Genomic DNA, 11,207 nt, shown 5'->3' with positions numbered 1-11,207 from the left:
TTTGATGTAGACATGCTGGATCCAGGAGGAGATATTGATGTAAAGTAATGGTTTAAGAGTCACGTTACAACAACAACAAAACTATTCGATGAATAAATCCTCTGTAACGATAACTCATTTTATCACTGAACATATGTTGAATAAGAACATTGTTTTATTAAGTTTAACAGACAACTTACCATAACTGACGGCAGTTTTCCAGCATTATCTCTTCAGCGCTGTGTTTTATGTTTTAATTGATCTCATAAGCTTTGGAGAACTTTGTAACGTCAGCTTTTGTTATAGGAATGCTTTGAGTCGCCTTGACGACGGAGTCGCGTGAACGTAATGAGGAGCGCGCGCTGGTAAATAGAAAATGACAAGCGGCTCATGGAGCAGTAACTACAGTCAGCAGCAGTTACACACTGGCCAATCGACACTCGACTCCATCGACACTTCAAAGCTTCAGCATTGAAAGGAAAAGAGCATTTCAATCCGCTTGCTGCCAAAGGAAACTTTATGGCAAGTATACATTACTTTATACATTAAAAGGTCATCCTCGAAAAATGTGAAAAAATATGCTACAGTCAATGAATGAATGAAAAACAATACAGATATTTTTACGTAGGCTATTAATACATTTTAATGGTAGTATGTGGTGTAAACACACTGTAAAAATATAAATTAATAAACAAGTCTGTAGACTGATTTCTGGACCTAAACCTATTTTTACGGAAAATCTGAAGAATGTGATGTTACGCGCGCTCCCGAGATTTAGTTCGGAAATACAGGAAGCCTAGTTTAAAATATCCCTATAGCCTTTCTTATAATAAAAATGTGACAAATGAAATGTTTGAAATGATTCCACATGCATATTCAAAAGAGCTATGATGCTGTGTTTTCTTACTGCTGTTAATTGTCTTGTGCTCAATTAACTACTAAAAGAACATATTCACCCATACAGCTAAATGTATGAATAATTTCCAGATATCACAATGTTCCTGCAAGTTTATTTTTAAACTGTTTAAATGACAAAGAACTTTCCTATATCAGGCATTTAATCATAGTTAGATGTGCACGAGTACGGCACTATCAAGTTGCTGCATGGGTGCAATATTGTTGGGTGTAAAATACATTTTATAACTCTCTTCAATGAATCAGGATATTTGTTAGATTTTACTTTGTTTATTTCTTTTGCTTTTATGTTTGTTACATTGTATAATGCATACTATAGGCTACCAGTAGTATGTGACCCTGGACTACAAAAACAGTCTGAGGGTCATTCATTAATTTTGCTTTGGCTTAGCCCCTTTATTCATCAGAGGATGCCACAGCGGGATGAACCGCCAACTTATCCAGCATATGTTTTACACAGCGGATGCCCTTTCAGCTGTAACACTGTACTGGGAAACACAGTTCATGTCCAATTCACTTTATTCAATTCACCTATGGCGCATGTCTTTGGATTGTGGGGAAAACCGGAGCACCCAGAGGAAACCCATGTGAACACGGGGAGAACATGCAAACTCCACACAGAAATGCCAACTGACCCAGCTCGGACCTTCTTGCTGTGAGGCGACAGTGCTAATCACTGAGCCACCATGCCTTAAGGGTCAACTTTTTAAAAGTTTGTCTGAAAGCTGAATGAATATCTCTGAAACATGATCTTCACCTAGTATCCTAATCATTGGCATAAAAAATCATTTTGACCCATGCAAAAAACTTTTGGCTATTGACAAAACTTGACATGTGCAGTATATATCAGTGTTTTTGAACCTGAAATGTTTATTTTAGTCATTCAAGTGTGTTTTTATCTATATTATAACCTATATTAAAGATATGTGCAATATTCGCCTGTAATTTACCTTATAATGCACTATAGCTGCATTTCTGACAATGTCGCTGTGTTAAATGATGTTATGGTTTGGTCGTCCACAGAACTTCACAATGATTTGCCTCTTTTCAAAAGTTTTTTCTCCTCTAGCAGTTAAGGTTTTGTGGGCAGGTCTCCTTTCACGGCAACGCCCCCACGCGCACAGCGTAAGAGTTACTTTCTACTACAAGAGTGGGGCGGTCTGGCGTTCAGATGACATGAACTTGGTATGCTGTTTGTATGCTTAGAGGATCTGCTGAATCCATTAATCCATTTAGCCTCTATAAATGGAATTCTTGTGAGGTAAAAAGGATGGAAAAGTCGGACGCATGCGATCCATACAGCCGACCCGCGCGCAGAACACAATGGATAGTGAGCACCCTGGCGTATCATTACGGACTAGACCGTGGAGTGGAAAACGAAATTATAGTCCTCGCAACCGGGCTAGATCAATACCTCCAAGAGATATTTCATCACCTAGACTGTCAGGGAGATGGAAAAATACCAACGGAGGATTTTAACATTCTTTGCGAGATTTTAGGACTCGGTAAAGACTGTGATCTGGAGGAGTGCGCGGGGATATTGGATAATCTGCCCAAAGAGTTCACCTTCAGGCAGTTTCACGCAAAACTCTGCGGGTATTTCAGCACCAAAGCTGGATGCCATTATGAGAATGGGAGATTGCTGGTTGGTAAGGAGAGCGAGCACATAGAGACGCAGATCAGGCTCCGGAGCCCTCTGAGGCGGCGCGAGAAGCTGCTGTCTTTGGGTACCACCAGTAAGAAAGAAAGTGAAGATCCGCCTTCTCCCACTGTAGACAGACACAGGTCGGGTCGTAGGCAGCTGGGATCCTGCACACGAGAGTGTTACGAGGAGATCGTGGCCCTTGAGGAGGCCGAGGACAGGATAGCCAAACTCGAGGAGGAAAACGCCAGTCTCAGGGAGTTGGTGGAGGACATGCGGGCGGCTCTGCAGAGCAGTGATGCGCGGTCACTGGCTTTGCAGGTACAATCGTTGTGATATTGAATGCAAAATGTTTGTTTAAAGAAGAACAGTCTATATGTATTAAACAACAACTATATTGTTGACCTTATACCGCCAACAGGGACGTATTTGGGGGCCCTAAGCAATTGCAGCCATGGGGCCCAAAAGTCCTAATATACACCCTTTGTATTTATTTATATATATATATATATATATATATATATATATATATATTTTGTGCTTTCTTTTTCTTATATCACTCAATATTCAATATATTAACTTAAAAACAAGAGAGAAAACAACTAAAAATAATAAGATGTTTTGTTTTTTCAAAAATGATCTTGATCACATTAGACTGCTCCATGCAATATAGTGCAATATAATTTTATTTTTTAGCTACCCTCACTATACAAAATATGATAAACAACAATATTATATATAATATATAGCTGTCATTTATATAGGTATTTATTGAGGGCCCCTAAGCGGCTGCTTACCTCACTTATTGGTTAAATCTGCCCCTGAATGCTAAATATATATTTGCGAAGGTGACACTGAAATGCTAATCAGGCATAGAAAGTCAGAAAATCAGAGGTTGCATGAATGCATTCTGTTACTGTGGGTCAGAACAGGCATAATTTAAGCTGCCTTTTATTCAACATTCAAGGGATAATTCATCCAAATTAAAAACTCAAGTTGTTCTAAACCTTTTTTCTTCTCCTGAACACAAAACTGTCCTTAAGAATGCTGGGGGAAAGCAGCAGTTTTTTTTCAACATTCTTCAAAATATCTTCTCTTGTATTCAACACTAAATAGATGCTCAAACAGATTTGGAACAAGTGGAGGACGAGTAGCCTAAATGAGGAACAGACTTTTTGTTCTTGCGTAAACTATCTCTTTAAGGTACAGAAAAGAGCCTTAACTCAGCCGTTGAAATCATAAAATAATGTTAAACTGTTAATATGAGAATGTTTGGAGATAAATCTGTTCATGTTAATTTTATTTTTAAATAATTTGGCGGTCAAAAAATAAAATACGTGAAATATGCTAATCTGTAGTAAAATTATAAATAATAGTATTAGACTTTCCAGATTTAACATTGTGCATAGTTGACTAATAATCACGAAATTCTTTATTTCTCAAAACAATAGTTTCTAACTCAAAATTGTAAGATATAAATGTACAATTCAATGAAAAAGGCTGAAGTCCAAGGTTTTAACTATTGCAGGAAAGTCACAGTAGTTAGACGAGCAGTCGTAACATTTTTATTATTTATTTAATTGCTGGAAACAATCTTTTCTCTTTACAGTTTCAAGCTATCAAACTATTTCATAACTGTAACAAGAGGTAATTCAATCCTAACTTCATGTTAAAACAGCTATCTTAACCTTATTTATCAATATGTGGCTCTTTTTTGATTCTCTGAAGCTATAGAAATTAAAAATGTGAAACAGGAAATACGTTGGGACTATTGTTTTTGTTTACATCCCTCAAAATGGTCTAAATAATTATACAATTATGAATTGTGATACATAAACTCATAATCTTCAGAAAAGTGCAATAATTTCAAGATGTCAACTTGAAAGTTAAATATAAATTAGAAATGTGTTCCCCTCAAAAATTCTGTGTTTTTAACTTTTTATTTGAAAAAGCAAATTTTCTCACAATTCTGACTTTATTTCTCATAATTTTCATTGTTTTCTTGCAATTGGAGATCAAAAATGAATGAGATAAAACACCTTATATAATACATAATTAGATTATATCAATTATGATATAGAAACTCATAATCCTCAGAAACGAGCAATAATTTCAAGTCAACTTGGAACTGAAATATAAATCAGAATTTTGAGTGTATCTCTGTTTTGCCATTTTCCCCTTGAAATTCAGTTTTTCACTTTTTATTTGGAAAAAAAAACACATTTTCTCACAATTCTGACTTTATTTCTCACAAATAATTTTTCTTGCATTTTCTCAGATTGCAAATTTGGCCACAAATGAGAATTGGTGGCACAATATGCATTACTTGTATGATTACTGCTTACAACAGTGTACAGCAATCTTTTTAGTAACCATTACAAACATAACATTACAAGCTGAACATACATTACACTATACCCACAACCAGAAATCACATTTGTTTACTGTAGCTCAGTAGAGCATGCTTGGCAGTAGAAACAGGCATGGTTCAATTCCAAGTGAAAGCAAGAACTGATCAAACGTGTACCTGAATGCAATTTTAGGTCACTTTGGATAAAAGTACCTGGCAGTTGCATCAACGACAACAGTGTTTTTAATATGGCATAGTATACAAACATTCATAATATATAAACAAGAATGGTATTCTTGTTTAATTGAGAACATAGGTTAAGTATTTTATAGATTTTCAAACTTGCTTTGACAGCTTTGACTTATACTAGCAATGAGCGTTGGTTGTCTAAATGATGTGCTTTCCATATAACATTCCACTGACATGTTTTGGTGTTTCTTAGGTGGGCTTGTGGAAAAGCCACTCGAAACATAAACCAGAAGGTGGCTGTTTCATCGCCCACCAACGGAGAAAAGTCCAGAAGCCCAACATTTCCGGTAGCCTGAAGGACATCCAGAGTTTCCTGAGAGAAGTGGAGTTCATCAGGGCATCCCGGGATGGACAGATCGAGGAAGCCATGTTCTTCAACCAGAAGCTTGAGCAAGAACTGCGAATATCACGTGAGACGTCGCTGATGCTAGAGGAATGTAACAGGACTTTAAAGAAGGAGCAGGTGGAGATGAGGAAGAGGGTGGAGGAAGCCAGACAAGCTGTGCTCAGCGGCCTTAAAAAAGTGAAGGAGCTGGAGACCAAAGCCAGTCACATCCCTGTCCTGCAGAGGCACATTGAGCAGCTCGAGATGGAACTTCTGTACTACAGGTTAGTATAATACTTACATGAGCTAAAACAAGTGCAATTGCCTTGTTATTCTGAATTATGAGCAATAAACAAAAGTTAATATCTCAAAATTCTGAATTTTCCCTCACTTTTCTGGTTTTTAAAATGATATATAATTATAAATTATCATTTATAAACTCATAATCCTCAGAAAAGAGTGATTAATTTCAAGACGTCAACTTGAAATTGAAACATAAATCAGAATTTTGAGTGTATTTCTCAGTTTTGTCTTTGAGCTAATTTTCTCACAATTCTGACTTTATTTCCACAATTTTCATTGTTTTCTTGCAATTGTGAGATCAAATCGAGTGAAATCAAACACCTTAAATGATTTATGATTAGATTTACAGTTGAAGTAAATATATCAATGGAGTGGCTCCACAACAACTTGCTGAATGTCCTTGAGTGGCCCAGCCAGAGCCCAGACCTACAGTTGAAGTCAGAATTATTAGTCCCCCCCCCCCCCCTTTTATACTTTTTTCCCCAATTTCTGTTTAAATAAGAGATTTTTTTTCAACACATTTCTAAACATAATAGTTTTAATAACTAATTTCTAATAACTGATTTATTTTATCTTTGCCATGATGACAGTAAATAATATTTTACAATATATTTTTCTAGACACTTCTATACAGCTTGAGTGACATTTAAAGGCTTAAGTAGGTTATTAAGGTTAACTATAGGCAGGTTAGAGTAATTAGGCAAGTTATTGTATAATGATGGTTTGCTCTGTAGACTGTCGAAAAAAATATAAAACATAAAATAATTTTGACCTTAAAATGGTTCATAAAAAATTAAAAACTGCTTTTACTCTAGGCGAGATAAGACTTTCTCCAGAAGAAAAAATATTATCAGACATACTGTGAAAATTTCCTTGCTCTGTTAAACATTATTTGGGAAATATTAAAAAAGAAAAAAAAATCAAAGGGGGGCTAATAATTCTGACTTCAACTGTACAATTATAAATTATGATATATAAACTCATAATCCTCAGAAAACATCAATAATTACAAGATGTCAACTTGAAACTTAAATATAAATCAGAAATTTGTGTGCATCTCTCAGCTTTGTCTTTGAGTTTTTTACTTTTTATTTGAAAGAAAACACATTTTCTCACAATTCTGACCTCACAATTTTCATTGTTTTCTTGCAACTCTGAAATCAAAAATGAATGAGATAAAACACACCTTATATAGTATAGACCATTTCAATGTGGCGATGTCATTGGCCAATGAACATTTCCTGCTTGTTATCAAACTATTTCATAGCTGTAACAAGAGGTAATTCAATCCTAACTTCATGTTAAAACAGCTATCATAACATTATTTATCAATGTGTGGCTCTTTTTGGATTCTCAGAAGCTTTAGAAATTATTTAACAGGAAATATGTTGGGACCATTGTTTTTGTTTACATCCCTCAAAATGGTCTATATAATTAGATATACAATTATGAATTATGATATATAAACTCATAATCTTCAGAAAAGAGCAATAAGTACAAGATGTGAACTTGAAACTGAAATATAAATCAAAATTTTGAGTGTATCTATCAGTTTTGTCTTTATTCCTGAAAAGTTTTTGACTTTTTATTTTAAAAAAAGCTAATTTTTCTTGTTCACAGTTTTCATTGCTTTCTTGCAATTGTGAGATCAAAGAACGAATGAAATGAAACACTTTATTTACTAAACTACCGTTTCATGCAGTTTTGACTGCACTTGTGCAGAAGGCCTAACTAGGGATCATGTATTCCCACAGATGTTTGTCACGGTGAGGTCATCTGTTTTTACATTGGGTATAGCTTACTTCAGCATTAATGAAACATAAAGAAGAAATTATCCTCACTTACCACAGTCTGGCATCTGTTCCAGGGGATTTTACAGAGGGAAATGTAAAAGAGTCTGTCAAAACAGGAAAATTTGGCATCTGTCCTAAAAAGTGAGGTTGTTAACAGTTTGAAATGTAGAGTACATCCTAGATAGTCTGTGTAAAATCAAAATCCCCATAGACTTTACTTCAGTATATTTTTTCAGTATTGAGGGAAGCAAATATTCAGATTTTGATTAAAGATTACCAATGCAAACTTTTTGTGTGTGTGGATTAACTCACACAGATTGATTCATTGTTCACCTTAAGAATAGCAATGGCTAACAACGTAAGTAGTCTTAGTTTTTGTTTCATGATGACTATTACATTATTATGCTGTCGCAGATTTAGTGATACAGTTACTTTCAGAATGACAGCCTCATTCTTTTCTCTAATGTGTTATTGTAATATGAACCAAACTAAATGCAGTAAACAATCTCATTACATAATGAAGCTTCAAATAATCTGACTCAAAGTAAACTGAGCTTCCTCTGGGTTAAAATGGCTCTCACCAGAACTTGCTGGCCCTGATTATGCAGACGTGTGCCAACATACATGCTATTTAGGTTGGCTTGATGTGGTTCTCCTTCTCGGGTGCAGACCTTGTTTTGTTTGGGTTCATTTAGTTGTCAACGTGTGTGGCAAATGGGCTGCCATTCGGGTTGGCTGAAATTACGCACAGCTACTGCTGGAAGCCAGTCATTTCGGAGTTTGGGTTTTATACCTAGGCTGTCATTGAACTTTCCTAGCGCTCAACCATTTAATTTTACGTTTAGAAGCTGTGGAGCTTAGCGTCATCATTGTTTACATATTTCTCGCATGATAATTTTGGGACAGCATTCCTGGAAGTGCTTATGAAAGTGGATTTACTGCAGGTGTGGAGTTTAAAGTGTTCTCGTTTGCAGAGATGTTTTCTTATTAAAGGGATGGTTCACACAACATTTTTTATTTAGTAATCACTTGCTTTGTACTTGTACCAAATCTGTTTTATTCTGTTGATCAAAAAGGAAGATATTGTGACCAATTTAGAATCTGGTTAGCCAATGACTTCCATAGTTTTTTTTTTTTGTTAGTTTCTTCAGGTTACCAACATTCTTCAAAATTTCTTCTTTTGCATTTAACATAAAAAATACTCTAAAGTTTGTAACTACTTGAGGGTGCGTAAATAGCGAGTAAATTTTACTTTCTGGGTGAAATATCTCTTTTGAGGGACATTATTGCATTTTTTCAGGACTACAAACTTGAATCTGCGACATTTATTGTTTATGATAATAATATTAAAATTGTAATGTACACATTGTACAGGATGACATTTTAGAGTCACTCACTTTACAAAATAAAAATAAATTCTCATATTTAGAGTCCAAATGATGTAGTTAAAATTGTGTAAACTTAGCACCGAAACAGCATACCTAGGAACAAATAATAAAGATTCAGAAGAAAATATCCTTTTATTGACAAAATATTAAGAAATCTTTTTTGGTCAATATCTCATGTACATTCATACTACAGCAATGAACATATACAGTGCATCCGGAAGGTATTCATAGCGCTTCACTTTTTTCCACCTTTTTTTATGTTACAGCCTTATTCCAAAATGGATTAAATTAATTTATTTCCTCAACATTCTACACACAATCCCCCATAATGACAATGTGAAAAAAGATTTTGGCTGGCTATCTAAGCTGAATGATTGGAGGAGAAGGGCCTTAGTCAGGGAGGTAATCAATAACCCGATGGTCACTCTGTCTGAGCTCCAGCGTTCTTCTGTGGAGAGAAAAGAAATTTACAGAAGGACAACCATCTGTGCAGTAATCCACCAATCGGGCCTGTATAGTAGAGTGGCCTAACGGAATCCACTCCCTGCCTGGAATTTGCCAAAAGGCATCTGAAGGACTCTCAGAGCATAAGAAACAAAATTCTCTGGTCTGATGAGACTAAAATTGAACTCTTTAGAGTGAATGCCAGGCATTACGTTTGGAGAAAACCAGGCACCGCTCATCACCAGGCTAGTTCCATCTCTATGAAGCATGGTGGTGGCAGCATCATGCTGTGGGGATGTTTTTCAGCAGCAGGAACTGGAAGACTAGTCAGGATAGAGGGAAAGATGAATGCAGCAATGTACAGAGACATCCTGAATGAAAACCTGCTTCAGAGTGCTCTTGACCTCAAACTGGGACAACGGTTCATCTTCCAGCAGGAAAAGGACTCAAAGCACACTGCCAATATATCAAATGAGTGGCTCCACAACAACTCGCTGAATGTCCTTGAGTGGCCCAGACCTACAGTTGAAGTCAGAATTATTAGCCCCCCTGAATTATTAGCCCCCTGTTTTAAAAAAATGCTTAACATCACAGAGGAACAATATTATTGGTATCATTTTCAGAATAAATTTATAATGAACTTTAAAAACAACCCTAATCTAACTGACTTAGAGAAACTTGAGCATTTAAGAAAAAATGCTAATATAGTTAGAATCCTTATTGTTAACTAGACTATAAGTAGTGTGATCACAGATTTATGAGTTTAAATATTAACAAATGTTTCAGTGGTCAATAGTAAGTTACCAGCAGAAACACGTTAACATTTTTTTTTAACAAACATTCACTTTTATATCTCCAGGCTCCACTAATCTATGTGAAGTCTGTGTGGTGAACTTTACCAGAAAGCCTTTCTATGGCCCCTCCATTGATGCTCTTAAGCCAAATAATTCATTCCAGATCACAATGGAGCTGACACATTTGAGGAGAGCTCCATTCAGACCGACCTAAACAGATTGAAAGTTCCCATCTATCTTCAAACAGTTTCCCCGCTCTGCAGAATAATGGACGAACACTCCCTGTCTTCATCCTAGCAACAGCTCCAGCCCTTACTGCTTTTAGACAACTTCACATTAGACTACTTCACTAATGTTTAAAAGCAAGTTCCTGTTTGTTTTTACGTTAAACTACCCTACCAAATATTTGGGATGCTGCTGAAGAGGCGCTGCTTCTTTTTGTAGGCTTTATTAGTTTGAGTGTAAATAAATCCTTATAGGATGTGCTGCTGCTTTCATATTCAGGCATAACTGAAAACAGACCTCACATGCTGATGCCCTATTTGCTTATTCTTTACACTGCACGCAATGTGGTAGAATGTTACAAAGTTATTTAGAGTCCACAGGAAGTCTACATTAACTGTGTTTGTTTTGCTAGCACACATTATTAGTCTTAAGATTAATATTCAATCTATGCAAAAGCAATGAAAACAAACTGTTTGTTTTGGTAATTTAATCAAATCCTAACCATTTGCTTCTACTCGGGGTGACATGGTGGCTCAGTGGTTAGCACTGTCGCCTCACAGCAAGAATGTTGCCAGTTCGAGTCCCAGCTTGGCCAGTTGGCATGTCTGTGTGGAGTTTACATGTTCTCCCCGGGTTGATGTGGGTTTACTCTGGGTGCTCCGGTTTCCCCCACAGTTCAAAGACGTGCGCTATAGGTGAATAAACTAAATTGGCTGTAGTGTATGTGTGTGAATGTGTGTGTATGGGGTTTCCTAGTATTATGTTGCAGCTGGAAGGGCATCTGCTGTGTAAAACATATG

General features: G+C 36.1%; 1 protein-coding gene across 1 annotated transcript in view; it reads left to right on the top strand.

Moving 5' to 3' along the window:
- The first annotated feature begins 2,031 nt into the window (after positions 1-2,031).
- efcc1 (EF-hand and coiled-coil domain containing 1) overlaps positions 2,032-11,207 on the top strand; it is a 46,758-nt gene continuing 37,582 nt past the window's right edge. Inside the window, exons 1-2 of the mRNA XM_056468555.1 lie at positions 2,032-2,857; positions 5,329-5,744. Of these exons, the coding sequence (XP_056324530.1) occupies positions 2,093-2,857; positions 5,329-5,744 (1,181 nt within the window). The 5' untranslated portion in view covers positions 2,032-2,092. The remainder of the gene's footprint in view (positions 2,858-5,328; positions 5,745-11,207) is intronic.

Source organism: Danio aesculapii, chromosome 11 (genome assembly GCF_903798145.1).
Source record: "Danio aesculapii chromosome 11, fDanAes4.1, whole genome shotgun sequence".
Lineage (NCBI taxonomy): Eukaryota > Metazoa > Chordata > Actinopteri > Cypriniformes > Danionidae > Danio > Danio aesculapii.
Note: the sequence above shows the minus strand (reverse complement) of the source record. Positions and strands in the feature narration are given on the sequence as shown.